The sequence below is a fragment of the Indicator indicator genome, chromosome 34, assembly GCF_027791375.1.
Source record: "Indicator indicator isolate 239-I01 chromosome 34, UM_Iind_1.1, whole genome shotgun sequence".
Lineage (NCBI taxonomy): Eukaryota > Metazoa > Chordata > Aves > Piciformes > Indicatoridae > Indicator > Indicator indicator.
The window spans coordinates 6,595,252-6,612,904 of NC_072043.1; the positions used below are offsets into that span (position 1 = coordinate 6,595,252).

General features: G+C 48.2%; 2 protein-coding genes across 2 annotated transcripts in view; one reads left to right on the plus strand and one right to left on the minus strand.

Annotated features, from left to right (window-relative positions):
* Window positions 1-245, plus strand: part of NCAPD3 (non-SMC condensin II complex subunit D3) — a 40,178-nt gene extending 39,933 nt beyond the window's left edge. Inside the window, exon 33 of the mRNA XM_054395572.1 lies at window positions 134-245. Within this exon, the coding sequence (XP_054251547.1) occupies window positions 134-245 (112 nt within the window). The remainder of the gene's footprint in view (window positions 1-133) is intronic.
* A 5,109-nt stretch (window positions 246-5,354) lies between these two features.
* On the minus strand, window positions 5,355-13,140 carry JAM3 (junctional adhesion molecule 3). The gene is made up of 8 exons (XM_054395574.1): window positions 13,032-13,140; window positions 11,398-11,511; window positions 10,566-10,718; window positions 9,742-9,944; window positions 9,144-9,243; window positions 8,257-8,386; window positions 6,224-6,278; window positions 5,355-5,438 (listed from the first exon to the last, which is right to left on the minus strand). Exons 1-8 carry the CDS (start codon window positions 13,138-13,140, stop codon window positions 5,403-5,405), a joined length of 900 nt encoding a protein of 299 aa, XP_054251549.1. The 3' UTR covers window positions 5,355-5,402.
* Between the last annotated feature and the right edge of the window lie 4,513 nt (window positions 13,141-17,653).

The window sequence follows — 17,653 nt, forward strand, 5'->3', positions numbered from 1 at the left end:
GGGCTGGTGGGAGGTGTCCTGGCTCATGGCAGAGGGTTTGGAACTGGATGCTCTTTAAGGTCCTTTCCAACCCAAACCATTCTATGGAAGACTGGTGAAGTGCTTCAAAACAAATGGTTCTTCTTTCTTTTAGCCTGGCCCAGCTCCGGGAGTGGAAGGTGGAATCCTCAGTGAGGAAAAGCAGCAACCACCGTGGCCCTTTGAGACGGTCCCAGAGGAGGACTCCACTGAAACCAGAGAACTGATCCTTTTGTTGGACTTCTGTACAGAACCATCATGCTGCCTGAAATCTTTGCCTCTGTAATCAGAAATCACTGCAGCCACACATCCTTCCCTCCTTATCTATTCTGAAGTTAGTTCTCAGCTGAGAGTGTCCAGAATCTGGCCACACAAAGCCTGTATTAGCACGTGTGTGAATTATGAATTGCTACTGCTGCTGCTGGCCAAGCTCTCTGGAGTATAAAGCTGCAATAGAAAGGGAGCCTTGCACTTCACTCCCAGGATGTATAATTTGTCCATTTGGAAAAGGAAAGAGCAGAATGTTGCCACGAGCTCAGCAATAAATGCAACTTAGCTTGGCAGGGGAGTGAGTGGTTTCACTTATTCACTCCATCCCTCATTGTCCCTCTTGGTTATATTCTGGAGTTGCTTTCATTTCAACAAAGGTAAAGCAGCTTGGCACTGCCACACCCCTAAATCTGCTAATTGCACACTACATCACCTCTTATTTGTTGTGCAGGCTCCTGTGTGTGTGAGCAGCCTTCAGGTTCTTTTATATGGGATATTTCCCTTCTTCAGCTGTGTTATTTCCAACTATTAACATTTTATGAAAATAAATGGTTACAGAATTAATTCCACCTACAGCTTCTTCCTCCCCCCATCCTTTTTTTTTTTTTTTCTTGATCTGACAGAGCAATTATTTCTTTTTATTTATTTATTTATTTTGTCCTCTGTGGATTTCTGGGGTTGTTTAGCCTGGAGAAGAGGAGGGTCAGGGATGACCTCATTGCTGTTTACAGCTACCTGAAGGGAGATTGTAGCCAGGTGGGGGTCAGTCTCCTCCCAGGCAACCAGCATCAGAATGAGGGGACACAGTCTCAAGTTGTGCCAGAGGAGGTATGGGCTGGAGATTAGGAGGAAGTTATTCCCAGAGAGATTTGCCATTGGAATGTGCTGCCCAGGGAGGTGGTGGAGACACCATCCCTGGAGATGTTCAAGAGGAGACTGCCATGGTCTGGTTGATTGGATAGGACTGGGTGATAGGTTGGACTGGATGATCTTGGAGGTCTCTTTCAATCTGGTTGATTCTATGATTCTGCAGCCTCTGAGGTTTCTTCTGCTAGGTCACTGGTCACTTGGGCACTAAGTTCACTTTATGTTGGGCACAGCAGCTTTTAAATCTAAACTCTTATTTGACTGCAAGGAGGATGTGATTAACTCACTAAAATCAAGGTTGGTAAGTCATATCACAGCTTTGTGCTCTGCAGCTAACTTCTTTAGCACAAATCACAGAATTGTTTGGGTTGGAAAAGGCCTCTAAGAGCATTGAGTCCAACCTTCAACCCAACACCCCCATGGCCATTAAACCATGTCCCCAAATGCCCACACATTCCTTGAACACCTAATGGGCTGTGTAAGGGGTGGAATGTGACCATTCCTGGGTGTCTCTGATGCCATGTGAACCTCACTGAAGTTTTCCCATTGTTAGCTTCTATTACAGAGCTCTTGTCCTAGATTTCATTGAAACTGGGATCTGGGTTTAGTTTTTTTTTTTCCGTGCTGGTTTGTCCTACTCTGGCCTGAGCAGTTTTTTGGGGTTTTTTTTTGGTTGGTTTTTTTTTTTTTTTTTTGCACAAGTGAGAACAAAGGGGCTGAATGTGCTTTTTGCCACAGCCCTCCCAGAGGCACTTACCTCCTGCACTGGAATCTCAAAGCTGCCCTCACTTTGCCTCTACTGTTTGAAGACTGGAGAAAGCTTCAAGTGAGATTAAGCTTTATTCTCCAAATCAAAGGCAAAACCTGGGGCACAGGGGATGTATGGAATGGCTTTGGTTTCAACCATGGCTGACTGTGGCCACATCCATTTGTTATGTACCTAATCTCCTGCCTTAAAATCATAGTTTTGGTTGGAAAATACCTCTAAGACTGAGTCTAGCCTAAAAGCCACCATCACCATGGCCATCAAACCATGTGCCACAGTGCCATGGCCACCCATTTCTGGAATGCTCCAGGGATGGGGACTCCACCACCTCCCTGGGCAGCCTCTTCCAATGCCTGAGCAATTCCAATGAAGCCCAGAGGAAACAGACTTGGCTTAACCACTTGGAATGGTACACTGGAATAGTTTATTTCCTAACTTGTGCCTTTCTAGTTTTCCTTCTGTCCTCCAGCAGCACTGAGATGAGCCCTGTGAACATTAATCTGTCTCCTCTAGAGAAGAACCAGGGGTAGACTGATGTCCAAGAATGAACTGATTAACAGCCACATGGACTTCCTGTTACCTTCAGCACAAAGCAGGTGAGTGAGTGCTCTGCCACAAAAGGCTTTCCCTTATTTCACTGAAGTGAGAAGAGAAGCCTCCAACGTGAGGGCTGTTTAAAAACCCCAAACCAAACACCAAGCCCTGGCAAGAATGCCTTTGGAGCTTGGTGTTATTGGAAAACATTCTTGGCAAAAGTTAAAACATCAGACCTTAATACAAACCTGGATGCTATGATACAATGAATTCATCCATCAGAGCTCATGAGCTGTGTCAGGGGGCTCATCTCCCCTCCTCTCCTTAGGGATGCCACTGTCACGTTTTTAGCCCTCCAAATGAAGTGGATTCTTAGCCTGCTGGTTTCCCACAGGAAGGTTGCCTTTGGTGCTCATGGTGAGACTGTAGATTGTGACCCCATAGTGCCCAGAGCTACCCTGGTTCAAACCCTTTCTCTCCCTTCTTACAGGTATCCCACAGCAGCATAGAAAAGGAGTAGTGGCTACAGAGAAGGTGCAGAGGAATATTAGCTCCCTCCTGCCAGGATGAGCAGAGGCAGCGTGCAGCCAGCGAGCAGCACTTGGGTGGCTTGCTTGGGGAGCATGTCTTAAAGAGGTAACCATCATGTAGCAGTGGTGATGTCCAAGTTACACAGAGAACATATGGTTATTGCTGCCCCATCCTTGGTTTTTACTTTGATTAGCAAAAGGAGAAGGGGTAACACTTTGTTTAGGCAAAAGAAATGCAGCACTGGCAGGTCCAGCGAGGCCCCGAGGGAAGGAAGCAGATTAATGCAGACCACTAGAAAGAGGGGGGAGGAAAAAAAACCACCACTGACAGTCCAAATCATCAAGTATCCAAAATACTGTATACAGGAAAAGTTAAGACAACTCAATTCATATTGGAAATACAAGAACACTAACTTCTGCTACATTAAAAAACATTTCTTAAACCACAGCACAGTCCTAGTGTTGCATCCACAGCTTGCAGTCTGAGATCACCCAATGCTGTTCAACACTACCAGCTTGTCTGTTCCTGGGAAACAAGGCTTTCCAATCATAGAATCCCAGCATGGTAAGGGCTTGGAAGAAACCTCTGGAGGTCATCTAGTCACCTAGATCAGGTTGCACAAGAGCACAGTGTCCAGGTGGGTTTGGAATCTCACCAGAGTAGGAGACTCCACAACCCCTCTGGGCAATGATTAAAGACAAGAGATTTGGTTTCTCTTTTTTTTTTTTTTTTTTTTCCTTTTACCAGCTAGAGAAGAAGTTGCAGCTGACACTACAAAAGTGCTTTTTGTATTGAGCTTTTGCTTCCCCAGCTCCAGAAGCAGTTGCCTTGGCTATGCAGTTTAAACCTGTTAAGGTTGCCATAGCTCTCACACCCTGTTAGTGCTTTAGGGAACTTGCAGAGGGCTAGCACACATTAAAGTCACTCTGTCAACCTTGTTGGAACTGAATCCAAAAAAAAGAAAACCATTCCTGGATGTTTCTTGCAACAACAAAATACAAAGTGTTGGTCACTGGCAAGAAAAGTACAATTTTTTTTTTATGTATATATAAAAAACAGTTGATAGCTCCTGCCATAAATTTACAAAAACTATCCCTGAGTGACTCTGTTCTGTGTCTGGTAAGACCTCTTGTGACAAGGAGATGGCTGAAGCTAGCTTCAGAGGCAAGAGATGCTGTTCCACCTGCAGTTTTCTATGCCACTTGGCAATAATACTGATATGCTCTGGCAGTGCCATTCTATAACAACATTTTGAGCTCCTCCCTGTAGCTTGAGAGAGGGGAGAGAAGAAGGAAAGAAAAAAAACAGTAAAAAAATACCTACATTACTTCAAACCCTGCTGGCATCACCTATTTACACTTTAAATAGAAATGTAACTTTTTTTTTTTTTCTGAAGTAATCAAAATAGATCTTTGCAAAAAATTTAGAAGGGGGGGGGCGGGGGAGGAGAGGTTTTTATAAAATAAATGGAGAAGGTTAACAAACAAACAAACAAACTTGAAGCTATCTCAGTACCTTTTCTGGCAATCTCAGCCCAGGAAAGTATTTGGCTTGAATTTTCCTGCAGAGGATGTCTCAGCACTAGGTTCTCTGCCTCCCCCCTCTAAGCCTCTTTCAAAGCCTGAGTGATGCTTTGTGCAGATTAGAGTGGGGTTACCTGCGTGCAAGAAAGCAGTGGCCAGGAGCCATCCTTCTGGCCTGCTGCTGCCCATGCCTCAGGTTAGTTGGAGCAGCAGCAGCAGCCAGGTTTCAGGGAGCTAACAAAAAGGGGCTGAGAAGGGTTAGTTGTGTTTACCCCTTCTGGAGGCCACCCAGATCCCCCTTTCTCTGCACAGGAGCGGAGTCAAAAGAGCAAGACAATCACAAATGGGTGAAAGTCACCAGCCAGGCCTGGGCAACAAGGTGCTGAGAGGAAGACTCCCTCCCCCCCTTGCACAGATCAATCTCATTCTTTGCAGTCCATCTATTGCTCTATCAGCACCTTTTGGGTTTGTTTTTTTTTTTTTTCTCTACTTTGTAACATCTGCCAGTCCTGTCTGCTACACCTTTACCTAACGCTGTTCCCCTGGTTGCTTTGCACCTTGTGGCTGTGTCCCTGCAGCACAAATAGAAGGCAAATCCACAAACTTCCACAGCCCAGCCTCTTGGGAAGTATTAAAATGCTTCTTTAGTCCAAGGGAGAGGTTTAGGTGATCCTGTTGGTACCTCTGGAGGCAGGGGAGACGCAAGTCGGGCAGTGAGGAGTTACTTGAAACTTTGGCAAAGAAAAATAAAGAGAGATACAGAGAGCTATCGAGTTCTGGTGTGTCCCAAACTCTTCCAAGCGCACTTAAATCATCCTTTGCTCTTGCTTTGAGTTCCTGGAGGAGGTATTTTCACACTTGCTTTTGCTGGTTTGCAGGATTCTTTCGGAGTCTTAGATGACAAACGAAGACTTGTGTCTGAAGTCACCCTGCAACAAAAGAGTTCACAGATTCAGAGTGCTTTGGGTTGGAAGGGATCTTAAAGCTCAGCCAGTTCCAACCCCCCTGCCATGGGCAGGGACACCTCCCACCAGCACAGCTTGCTCAAGGGCTCATCCAGCCTGGCCTGGAACACCTCCAGAGAGGGGGCAGCCACAGCCTCCCTGGGCAACCTGTGCCAGTGTCTCTCAGGCACCTCTGTATTCCTGCTATCCCCAAAGGTAGGTCCCTTCTGCATGACTTCCAGCACTCTATGTAGCACCCTCTTCCAGCTGGTAAGGACTGGGAGCCACCAGTCAGACTGGTCAGATGCTCTTTCTGCCACTGTCCTTTCTTACCAAAGCCTAGCAGGGGACTTTCTCATTCCCTCTTCAGTAGCTCTGCTAAGAGGGAGAGGCTTTTTTTTTTTTTTTTCTGATCTTCAGCTTAGTGATCCTTCTCAAATCCCAAAATGCAAATTCTCTTGTAAAAGCATCATGGCCTGCCCACTTAATCCAATGAAACTCATCCTAAGGGGGTCAAGCCATCAGCTAACAGACAGAGCAGAGCTGTCTTTGATAGCTCTTGGCATCAGTCACTTAAGGCAACTTAAACTCTTTATCATTTCTAAGGAAATGATTCAGCTTTCTCCCTTCTGTTTTCTTCTCTCTCTTCTACATCCTTCTGAGTGATGCCCACTCTAAGAAAGTCTGCAGGCCCTAAAAAAGCTGGAAGTCCTCTGCCCACCCTCTTCTTCTCCTAAGCAGAGAGATGTTAAATGCAAATCATTTGTTACCTCATCATCTGTCCGGATATAGTTAACACCATCAGGCTTTGCTGGAGTCTTGTAGCTGAAATAAAGGAAAAGATTTCATTTCTGGGACAAAAGAGACTGCAGGATTTTGGAGGGGAGGTGCTCAAAAGATGACAAGGAGGAGGAACAGTTGAAAAGAAAGCAGATTGAAAAGCAGCTCCTTTCTCAAAGGATAGAGCTGTGCTTATTCCAGCATCCAGCAGAAGGTAGAAAGCTTGCTGGATGCTTCCACAAGCCCAGCTCTGCATAGGGATTCTTTTCTGGACTCTCCTGCCCTGCTCCCTGTGAGCACAGGTTCCTGTGGCCCTTAGAAAGTTCATTTGAAACCTTCACTGTGTTTCCCTTTGGCTCCAAGGAAGCACCACTCTGTTTGCAGTCCCATTGGGATGCAGAATTTATATACTGCTGTCGAGTCCAGCGTGTGCCAACCCTCAGCTGCATTTCAATAGGACATTTGGAGCTCTTGTTGAAAACCAAACCAAAGCTAAAATAAAATTAAAAAAAAACCAAAACAAAACTTAAAAAAAAAAAAACAACCAACCAAAAAACACAGAAAAGGGCTTCTGACAAACAACATTTGCTATAGAACAAATCTCTCTGGCGAGCAGCTTGGGCTTCCATACATTATCTCTTCTCCAGGTTCTGTAAGGACATCAGGGCCTGTTTCTAATGCTAATGCTGCTGGGTTTAATGTTTTCCTGTGCATTCTGCACTGGCTGCATTGAATCCCAAATTTAGGTTCTCACAGCTCATGAGATTTCCTGCAGAGAGCCAAATCTTCTGCATATATTTTCGATGCATGTCCTGATGCTTTCCACTAATTGAGCAGTGAGCTCTGTTCAGCGTAGATCTCATCATGCCAGCAGCACATCAGCTGCTGGAGAAACACCTGCAGGCTTTTACTTGGGCTGCTCCCCTCTTTCCATGCAAATAGGAGGATATGTTGATGTGCTAGAAGGATGTGATGTCATCCAGAAGGACCTAGCCAAGCTGGAGTGGTGGGCCCAGGTGAAGGTTCAAGGTGAACGTTCAACAAGACCAAGTATAGGGTCCTGAGTCAGAACAATCCTCATTATTAATGCAGGCTGGGGAATGAGGATAGAAAGCAGCCCTGTGAAAAAGGACTTTGGAGGTCCTGGTGGGGAAGAAGCTGGATGTGAGCCAGCAATGGGCACTGGCAGCCAGTGGCAGCCTGAGCTGCATCCAACGCAGTGGGGCCAGAGATGGAGAGAGGGGATCCTAGGAGCCCCTCTGCTCTGGTGAGACCTCACCTGGAACACTGCATCCAGCTTTGGAGCCCTCAATACAGGAAGGTCAGGGACCTGATGGAACAAGTCCAGAGGAGGGACACAAAAATGATCAGGGGACTGGATCACCTCTCCTATAAGGACAGGATGAAGGAGCTGCAGTTGTGCAGCCTGGAGAAGAGAAGGCTCCAGGCAGACCTTAAAGCAGCCTTCCACTACCTGAAGGGGGCTCCAGCAGAGCTGGGGAGGGACTTTTGACAAGGGCTTGGAGTGACAGGATGAGGGACAAGAGAATAGATTTAGATTGGATGTGAGGAACAAGTTCTGCACCATGAGGGTGGTGGAACACTGCAACAGGTTGCCCAGGGAGGTAGTTGAGACCCCATCCCTGGTGATATTCAAGGTCAGGCTCAACAAGGCTCTGAGCAGCCTGCTCCAGCAGAGGATATCCCTGCTGATTGCAGGGGGTTTGGACTGGATGACCTTTGGAGGTCCCTTCCAACCAAAACTATTCTAGGACTCTACATTAGAGCACAGCTTTCACCCCTCTGACTGCTCTGGGTAGCTACCACCACGTTCTCCCTTAAGCAAATCAACCTTGGCCGTGGTGCAGGGTTGAGAGTGGTGAATTGGATACTTCAGGTACTGGGTTTGCCTGTAGTCTTTGGTAGGGAACTAACAAGGAATGTCCAAGCCAGGCACTGGAAGGTATTTTAGCCACCAGCTTCTTCAGGAGCTTGTGCAAGAACACTTTCAATCCCAGCTTACCTTTCCCCACTCTCTTTGCTGTTTGCAAAGTATCCTCTCCTGTAGGCACAGCAGATCCCAAGAGTGATGAGCACCAAAACTGCTAGAACCACCAGGACTCCACCAATTATCCCACCAATATTGAGGTCATCTGGCAAAGAGAGAAAACATCATCCCATATTTCTTTTAAGGAAGTAGCAATAAAAGGCCTGAAATTGTGCCAGGGGAAGTGTAGGTTGGAGATTAGGAACAATTTCTTTGCAGCAAAAGTGGTCAGGGATTGGCACAGGCTGCCCAAGGAGGTGGTGGAGTCCCCATCCCTGCAGGTGTTCAAGGAACCTGTGGCCATGGCACTTGAGGCCATGGTTAGGTCAATGGTTGGTCTCAATGGTCTTGGACCTGCTGAGAATGGCCTGGGGTGAGTGGCCTCTCTGCAGAGTGCTTTGAGATCCTCAGATCAGAAGTGATGTGGATAAATCAGAGTCTTTCCATCTACAAAGCCTAAAGTCACTCTAGAAATTCTGCAAGGCAAGGCAGGTCTTTGCTTCCAAATGTTCCTGTCCAGCCCCTGCAAAGGGACTTTTTACAGGGGCTTGTACTGATAGGGTGAAGGGGAATGAATTGAAGCTGGAAGAGGAGAGATTTAGACTGGAAGAAATTCTTTACAGTGAGAGTGGGGAGACACTGGAACAGGTTGCCCAGGGAGGCTGTGGATGTCCCCTCCCTGGAGGTGTTCAAGGCCAGGTTGGATGAGGCCTTGAGCAACCTTTGCTGGTGGGAGGTGTCCCTGCCCATGGCAGGGGGTTGGAACTGGCTGAGCTTTCAGGTCCCTTCCAACCCAAACCATTCTGTGATTCTCTGAATCTATTCATCAGGGTTGACAAACAGAAGCATGTAGAGGTACTCACAGACTTCCATCTCCTGCTCCTCACACTTGGCAAAGCCAGCATCGTTGGTGGCTATGCAGGAGTACCGACCTGTGTCCCCTTTGTGCACAGCATGGAACACCTGGGCAGGAGAAAAGGGAGGGCAGCAGGGCATGAGAGAAAGGAGGCACTCTGGGAGCCTATCACCATGCATTTCCAACTCTAATAAGCTTCACAGTGGGCTGTGAGATATCTTCCTTCCCTCCTAAAAAGCCAAGTGGTATTAGCAGTGATCAAACCCCACCAGCTAGGATCTTCCATCTTGAACCTTCCCTTTCCCAACTCACCTGGATCTTACCACACCTACACCTTCCTTGAAGGCCATGCAATGACTTTTTTGTCCTTTTAAAGCAACCTCAGAAACAACCTTTTCAACAAAACAAGTCTTGCTTATGCCTGCCAGGGCATTACCAGAGTGCCTGTGGTAGATCTTCCATCTTGAACCTTCCCTTTCCCAACTCACCTGGATCCTACCACACCTACACCTTCCTTGAAGGCCATGCAATGACTTTTGTCTTTCTAAAGCAACCTCATAAACAACCTTTTCAACAAGTCTTGCTTATGCCTGCCAGGGCATTACCAGAGTGCCTGTGGTGGGGTTCAAGGTGTAGGAGGAGTTGTGGTGTTTGGCGTTGGCTTTGGTGTCCGGGGACAAAGGTTCACTGTTGCGGTACCAGCTGTAAGTGGACTTGGGGTATCCTTCATTCTCATGGCAGTGAAGAGAGGCTGTCTTGCCAACAGGTACAGCTTTAGGCACAGTGCATCTAGGAGTCATTGGCTTCACTGTGGGGAAGAGGCAAACCATGTAAGTGACACTGCTGAGCAGAGCTAAACCATTCCTGATGTGCTTTCTGAGGTGGCAGAACCTCCCCCTGTTTCTAGCTGGTTTTAAACAATTTCCAAGAGTGCCACTGTCTCACAGGACCACAGAATTGTTTTGGTTGGAAAAGACCCCCAGGATCACCCAGTCCAACCATCAACCTAGCACCACCATGGCCATTAAACCATGTGCCATGCCCACAGGTTTCTTGAATACCTCCAGGGATGGGGACTCCACCATCTCCCTGGGCAGCCTGTTCCAATCCCTGACTGCTCTTGCAGCATAGAAATTGTTCCTCATCTCCAACCTAACTCTTCAGGCCATTTCCTCTCCTTCTATCACCTGAGACTAGGGAGAAGACACCAACCCCCACCTCACTGCAACCTCCTTTCAGGGAGCTATAGAGAGCAATGAGGTCTCCCTTCAGCCTCTTTTCCCCACTAAACGCTCCCAGCTCCCTCAGCTGCTCCTCCCCAGCCCTGTTCTCCAGCTCCTTCACCAGTTTGTGGCCAACTGTGGAGAGCCCTAGAGATTCTCCTGTTAGCTAGCAGTGCTTGCAGAGCTCTCTGGCTTTCCAGCAGTACCTTGGACTGTCAGCTGGATGTTTATCTCATCGATGGTTTTCGTATCTGCAGGGGCAGCCACCTCGCAGCGGTAAGTGGCAGTGTCCATCCTGGTGGTGTTCTTAATCACCAGCGAGGTCCTGCTCAGGATTTCTGCACGAGTTGCAAAGTCTCCTGAGAGGGGAGAGAGAGAGAAAGAGAGAGGAAAAAAAAAAAAATCAGGGTAGTCAGGTTAATTTTAGGCATCTGAATTAAGCAGCTGATCATGGATCAAGGCCAGGGGGGCTACAGGAGAACAAGGGAGGGACTTTTGGCAAGGGCTTGGAGTGATAAAATGAGCTGGGAGAGGGGAGATTGAGAGTGGAGAGGAGGAAGAAAATTTTGACAGTGAGGGTGGGGAGACACTGGAACAGGTTGCCCTGGGGGTTTGTGGATGTCCTCTCCTTGGAGGTGTTCAAGACCAGGTTGGAGTGACAGGATGAGAGGCAATGACTTTGAGCTGGGAGAGGGGAGGTTGAGACTGAAGATTGGGAAGAAATTCTTTAGAGTGAGGGTGGGGAGACACTGGAACAGGTTGCCCAGGGAGGCTGTGGATGTCCCCTCCCTGGAGGTGTTCAAGGTCAGGCTGGATGAGGCCTTGAGCAACCTGGGCTGGTGGGAGGTGTCCCTGCCCCATAGCACGGGGGGTGGAACTGGATGATCTTTAAGGTCCCTTCCAACCCAACCCATTCCATGACTATGATCAACAAAGCAGCAAGGCAGCAGGAGGTCCTGCCTCCTACAGACTTGTCTGCCCTCTGCTGTATTTTCTCTGAGGCTGTTTTGGGAGTTTGAGAACAAGAAATCTTCATACCCTGCATTTTATTGTCAAAGAACACATAAGAGGTTTCTCCATCTTGGATCTTCTTCCACTCAATCCTGGGATCTGGTGTTACAGTGGATTTAATGATGCAGGACAGCTCAACACCTAGCAGGAGAAACCAAGGAGGTCCAGGTCAATAGGAAGCAGCTGTACTTTTGCTCTGCTTTAAGCTGCTTTGCACAGTGTTTTATGAGGAGATGCTGCCCACAGAGCCAAACCTTCTCTTTCATCTGCCTCAAAACCAGAAACACTGCTGGGTTCTAGGAGCTAGGCGGGGGGGGGGGGGAGGGAAGGGGAAAGATGGATTTGGGCCAGCAAAAATAATGGCCCAGCAGATATCAACCATGAAGAGAAATGAACACACTGTTCTCTACAGGCTCTAACTTATGACAAACAAGACCTTCTGACAGGGTGAGTCCACAGCACTGTCTTGCTGCTAATCACAGCCTGCAACGTGAGTCAGGGATGCAGAATCTCCCTGGGTGGCGTCTGGTAATGGACTGAGGACTGGGCTGCCTGGGGCTAAATGCAGCAAACCCACTCCCCCTTTGAAGTGTGGCATCTTCCACCTCCTCCACAGAAGAGGGCATCCCAGCAGGGCTGAGAAGTGGCCTTCCCAGCATCACACTGCAGCTCTGCAGTGAGGCCAAGAGAAAGCAGAAACAGCCCAACTCCCTTTTCAGGGTATTAACTGCAAGGCCACTGCTTTTCCTCCTTTTGGGATCCAGTTCAAAAAAGCACTTAGGCAGACACTCTGCAGTGCCAGGGGCTTGCAGGGGACTTCAATAAACCATTTCCATCCAGTGCTGTGCTAAACAGGGAGACACACAGGCACGTTCCTAAGTGCTTTTCCAGATTGTGGGCTCTGGGTAGCCCTGCCTCTTCCAAGAAACCAGACAGCATGCACAAGAAGCATGGCTTTTCCCAGCTAGGGCACAAGAAGCATGAATTTTCCCACTCTGGGTACAAATAAGCATGATTTTTTTTTTCCCAGTTAGGGCACAATGAGCAAGATTTTTCCCACTTTGGGCACAATAAACATGATTTTTTTCCCAGTTAGGGTACAATAAGCATGATTTTTTCACAGTTAGGGCATAAGAAACATCATTTTTTTCCCACTTTGGGTACAATAATCAGGATTTTTTTCCCACTCTGGGAACAATAAGCATGATTTTTTTCCCAGTTAGGGCACAATAAGCATGGGTTTTTCCCAGTTAGGGCATAATAAACATAATTTTTTCCCACTTTGGGTACAATAAGCATGATTTTTTTCCCAGTTAGGGCACAATGAGCCTGATCTTTTCCCACTTTGGGTACAATAAGCATGATTTTTTTCCCACTTTGGGCACAATAAGCATGTTTTTTTCCCAGTTAGGGTACAATAAGCATGATTTTTTTCCCAGTTAGGGCACAATAAGCATGATTTTTTTCCCACTTTTGGTCCAATAAGCATGATTTTTTCCCAGTTAGGGCACAATAAGCAAGATTTTTCCCACTTGGGGCACAATAAACATGATTTTTTTTCCCAGCTTGGGCACAAAAAACTTCTCTTTTTTTTTTTTCCTTTTTTCATTTTTTTCCCCAGGCAGAGGGCAGTGCAGCCAGCAAGCTCCCACAGCACTCACTCTGGAATTCCTGCACCACGGGTTTGGTGTTGCTGGATGTCAGCTCCACAGCCAAGAGTCTGCAGCCTGCAAAAACAAACAGAAGGTAATAAGAAATAGCACAGCTCATAAGTCACCCAGCTAGGAACATGCTGCCTGCTGAGAAATCTTCTCAGTCAGCCACCAGGAATTGCCTTCCCCAGATAAAAACCTCTCCCTAATGCACCCAGTCCAGCAGCCCTGAGTTTATTTAGGAGTTCTGGTGGAAATACAGGAAAACAGAGTTGTTAGAAGTGGCAATTAAAGAGGGAGCTTAACACAAAGCCCAGTGCCAGCAGGAGCTGCCTGTGTGTGCCTTGTGCTCATGGTAAAGGAACAGCTCTGGTGAGAACTCACCTGCAGGGCTGTGTCCAGCTCTGGAGTCCCAACACAAGAGAGACAGGGACCTGATGGAGAGAGTCCAGAGAAAGCCACCAAGATGATCAGAGAGCTGAACCTCTCCTGTGAGGACAGGCTGAGAGAGTTGGGGATGTTCAGCCTGGAGAAGACTCCTGGGAGACCTTAGAGCTGCATTTCAATATCTGAAGGGGACCTACAGGCAGGCTGGGGAGGGACTATTCAGAAGGGCCTGTGGGGATAGGGTGAGGAGCAGTGGTTTGAAACTGGAGCAGGGGAGATTTAAGTTGGACATCAGGAGGAAGTTCTGCACAATGAAGGTGGTGGAACCCTGGAACAGATTGCCCAGAGAGGAGGTTGAGGCTCCATCCCTGGAGATATTCAAGACTCAATGTGGCCATGGGCAGCTTGATCTAGTTGGAAGTGTCCCTGCTGACTGCAGGGGGGGGGTTGGACAAGATGGCTTTTGAGGATCCCTCCCAACCTGATGCAATCTGTCAATCTGTGACCCCTGACAGTGCAGGAGTGAATGTGTTATTTTGTAAATTAATTTGATGGTCAGGAGAAGACAGGAAGCAGAGCAGCCTCCAGAGTTCCAGTCCCTTCCCAGATGAAATGTGCCATGCTGACTACATCCTCAAGTATTTTAAGACTCAGCATGGTAATGTAAAATGGGAGGTAGTAAATCTGGAGAGGACTGTGATTCAGGAGGAACCTGGAGTTCAGTTCTTTGGGTAGAGTCCCAGCCAGACTGACACTGGCACAGAATCACACAGAATCAATGGCAGGAGCTGGGAAGGACCTCTGGAGATCATCAAGACCAACCCCCCTGCCAAGGCAGGGTCACCTAGAGAAAGTCACACAGGAACACATCCAGGTGGGTTTGGACTGTCTCCAGAGATGGAGATTGGAAACAAAAGCTCAGCCATGCAGTGCTGCAAAACATCCTTACATGACAAGCTATGTCCCTTCACTGTCCTCCTTGCTCTGAGCACCAAAATGTTGCATTTTCTTCAAGCTGGAGAAGGGCAGATTTGGATTGGATATCAGGAAGAAGTTCTTCACTATGAGGGTGGTGGAACACTGGAACAAGTTGCCCAGGGAGGTGGTTGAGGCTCCATCCCTGGAGATATTCAAGGTGAGGTTCAACAAGGCTCTGGGCAACCTGATCCAGTAGAGGATGTCCCTGCTGACTGCAGGGGGCTTGGACTGGATGACCTTTGGAAGACCCTTCCAGCCTGGACCATTCTATGATTCTCTCTGTCACATATTAGTTTGGTTTGAAAAATCTCTGTCTCTTCTGCTGTGCAAACAGAAGTTTGCTCAAATCCAAGGGAGGATGCCCACTGATTTCCTTGGGCATCCCATCAAACAGCAAGGTAAAGCTGATGGAAAGCAGTGCCTTAGAGGCTTGAGCAGAGATGTATCTGGAGGTTCAGACTGTCTTACTCAGAGCAAAAAAAAAAAACTCCTAACAAACCTGAATGGCCTGAAATTGTGCCAGGGGAGGGTCAGGTTGGATATGAGGAACAATTTCTCTGCTGCAAGAGTGGTCAGGCATTGGAACAGGCTGCCTAGGGAGGTGGTGGAGTCACTGTCCCCATGGCCACGGCACTTTGGGACATGGTTTAATGTCCCTGGTGGTGTTGGGTTGCTGGTTGGACTGGATGATCTTAGAGAGCTTTTCCAACTGAAACAATTCTATGATTCTATGAATTAAAAGCAGAGAAGGCAGCTGAAGGGAGCTATGGGGAAGGAAAGGCTCTCCAGCATCCTGAGAGACAGCTGGAAATTCCTCTCTGCTGCCCTTCAGGCTGGGAAGCTTTTGGACAGAGAGAATCTGACAACGCAGGGGCAGAAATGCCTCTGGTGGAGTGGATCAGACTGCAGGGCAGCAGTCTGAGAACTACCCAAGAGCTGCAAAGCTTCTCCCACTGAAAGCTGAAGGGCCTGGACCACCTAAAATCCTTTCAGCACTTAGGAAATGTTCCCTGCCAACTCTTACCCCTCATTGTTTGCTGAATGCTGAGGTCTGCCTCAGCGCCTCGGCTCCCAGCGCTTCTGCCCCAAAGAGAGCAGAAGAGAGAGAGGAGAGAGCTGGAGTCTGGCAAGGTTCAGAAGCTGCCTTTTGTGTACAAAACAATTGCTGCTCACCAAAAAAAGCCACCAGCTGATGCAAACTAATAGTTGGCCCAGCTACAACTGCTTAGCAGGACCTTTCCACCCTTCCCCTTCTGCACGGGAGATATTCATGCAGCATTTGGGAGGGATCCAACACTGAACTGGCCTAGAATGGAGCTGTCTGGGAGAAGTCCTGAGCTGAAAGGAGTAATGGGGCAGAGCAGTGAGCTCACCCTGCTTCTGCTTTACTTTGGAGAGGCAGGAGAATGCCATTTCCAGAGCTGGTGGAGGCAGGTGCTTTAATCTTGGTTTGTTTCAGTCAGGAGGTGGTGTAAGCATCCACAGAAACACAGAATGGGAGGGGTTGGAAGGGACCTCTGGAGATCATCCAGTCCAACCCCTTGCCAAGAAAGGTTCACCCAGAGCAGGTTGCACAGGAAAGCATCCAGATGGGTTTTGAAAGTCCCCAGAGAAGAAGACTCCACAACCTCTCTGGGCAGCCTCACAGGCTCCAGCACCCTCACAGTAAAGAAGATTCTTCTTAAGTTCAAGTGAAACCTCCTGGGTCCCATTTTGTACCCACTGCCCCTGGACCTGTCACTGAAAAAAGCCCAGCCCCATCCTTTTGCCCTACACCTTTAGCTCTTGCTCAGCACTGAGAAGACCCTTCCCAGGCTGCTCTTCTCCAGGCTGAACAGCCTCAGGTCTCTCAGACTTCCCTCCTCAAAGAGATCCTCCAGTCCCCACAAATAACTTGTTGTAGTCAGCTATGAAACAGGCCTGGTGCCTCCAGACCTAAGAAAAAAGGTAATTATGCCATGAGACACTGACATGTTCCTCTTCCTCTGCCCATCCTCTTTGATCCTCTCAGGTCATCTGTCTGGGGTTGTGATCCTTGCTGAGCAGAGATTTCACTGATCCTAGCACAACCCCAGGGCATTAGAAGGAGCCACTCAGCAGAGGCAAGAAACAGCCTTGGGGAAATCCTCTTGACATCTCTGGACATGTTTTCAGTACCAACGCTGGACACTTCAGATTCACAGCTTCATAGAATGCTTTGGGTTGGAAGGGACCTTAAGGATCATCCAGTTCCAAGCCCTCTGCCCTGGGCAGGGACACCTCCCACCAGCCCAGGTTGCTCAAGGTCTCATCCAGCTTGGTCTTGAACACCTCCAGGGAGGGGACATCCACAGCCTCCCTGGGCAACCTGTTCCAGTGTCTCCCCACCCTCACTCTAAACAATTTCTTCCCAATCTCCAGTCTCAATCTCCCCTCTCCCAGCTCAAAGTCATTGCTTCTCATCCTGTCACTCCAAGCCCTTGTCAAAACTCCCTCCCCAGCTCTCCTGCAGCACCTTTCAGGTACTGGAAGGCTGCTCTAAGGTCTCTCTGGAGCCTTCTCTTCTCCAGGCTGAACAACCCCAACTCTCTCAGAGGTTCTCCAGCTATCTGATCATCTTTTTGGCCTCCTCTGGACCAGCAGTTCAATGCAGACTTCATACAGAGAAGGCATTTAACTGCCTGTGCTGTGAGGTCCCTGCTTCTGGAACTAAGAGGACTTCTCTTGAGAGCTCAGCTCTGACCACTCAGCTAACTATGGAGACCCTGATTGGCTTTCTGCTTGGGACAGGTGGCTCTGATAAGGAGATCTCATGAAGGGGGAAGTTGTAGGCTCTGCCTTCTTCAGAGAGCACCCTCCTCCAGCAGGGACCTGCCTCACAGACACTTCTACAAATGAGAGCTTTCTTCTAAGCCCTTAACTAGCAGATGACTCTGGAGAGCTGTACAGCACCAGAAGAGCCACAGAAGGCAGCTGGAAGAGCATCTACCTGGTCTGTACTACCCTAGAAATGTTCCTTTTGGAAAACTTAGAGGAAGATGGGGAGGGCAAGGGTTCCTTGTTCCTTACATGAGGCTTGCTGCAGCAGTTTGGGTTTTGTTGTGCATTTTGTTGTGCTTACAGAAGATCTTTCTTCAGAAAAATGGTTGTCCCCTCAAGGAGCCAGCATGCTGATATGGCTCTTCTGAAGTACATCTACTGCAGCTGCAGGATCAATTCAGCTGAAGGAGGAGGTAGTGATCCCCCAGCACTGTGTTGCTGTGAAGGAGTTATGACTGCAGGAGCAC

Bases quoted from the DNA above. Each gene is read 5' to 3' on its own strand.
- JAM3 (XM_054395574.1), bottom strand. From the start codon at position 13,140: ATGAGCTGTGCTATTTCTTATTACCTTCTGTTTGTTTTTGCAGGCTGC. The intron at 9,244-9,741 runs GTAATGCCCTGG...TCTCCTGCCCAG, and splicing joins ACCCCACCACAGGCACTCTG to GTGTTCCATGCTGTGCACAA. The intron at 5,439-6,223 runs GTAACAAATGAT...CTTTTGTTGCAG, and splicing joins ATATCCGGACAGATGATGAG to GGTGACTTCAGACACAAGTC.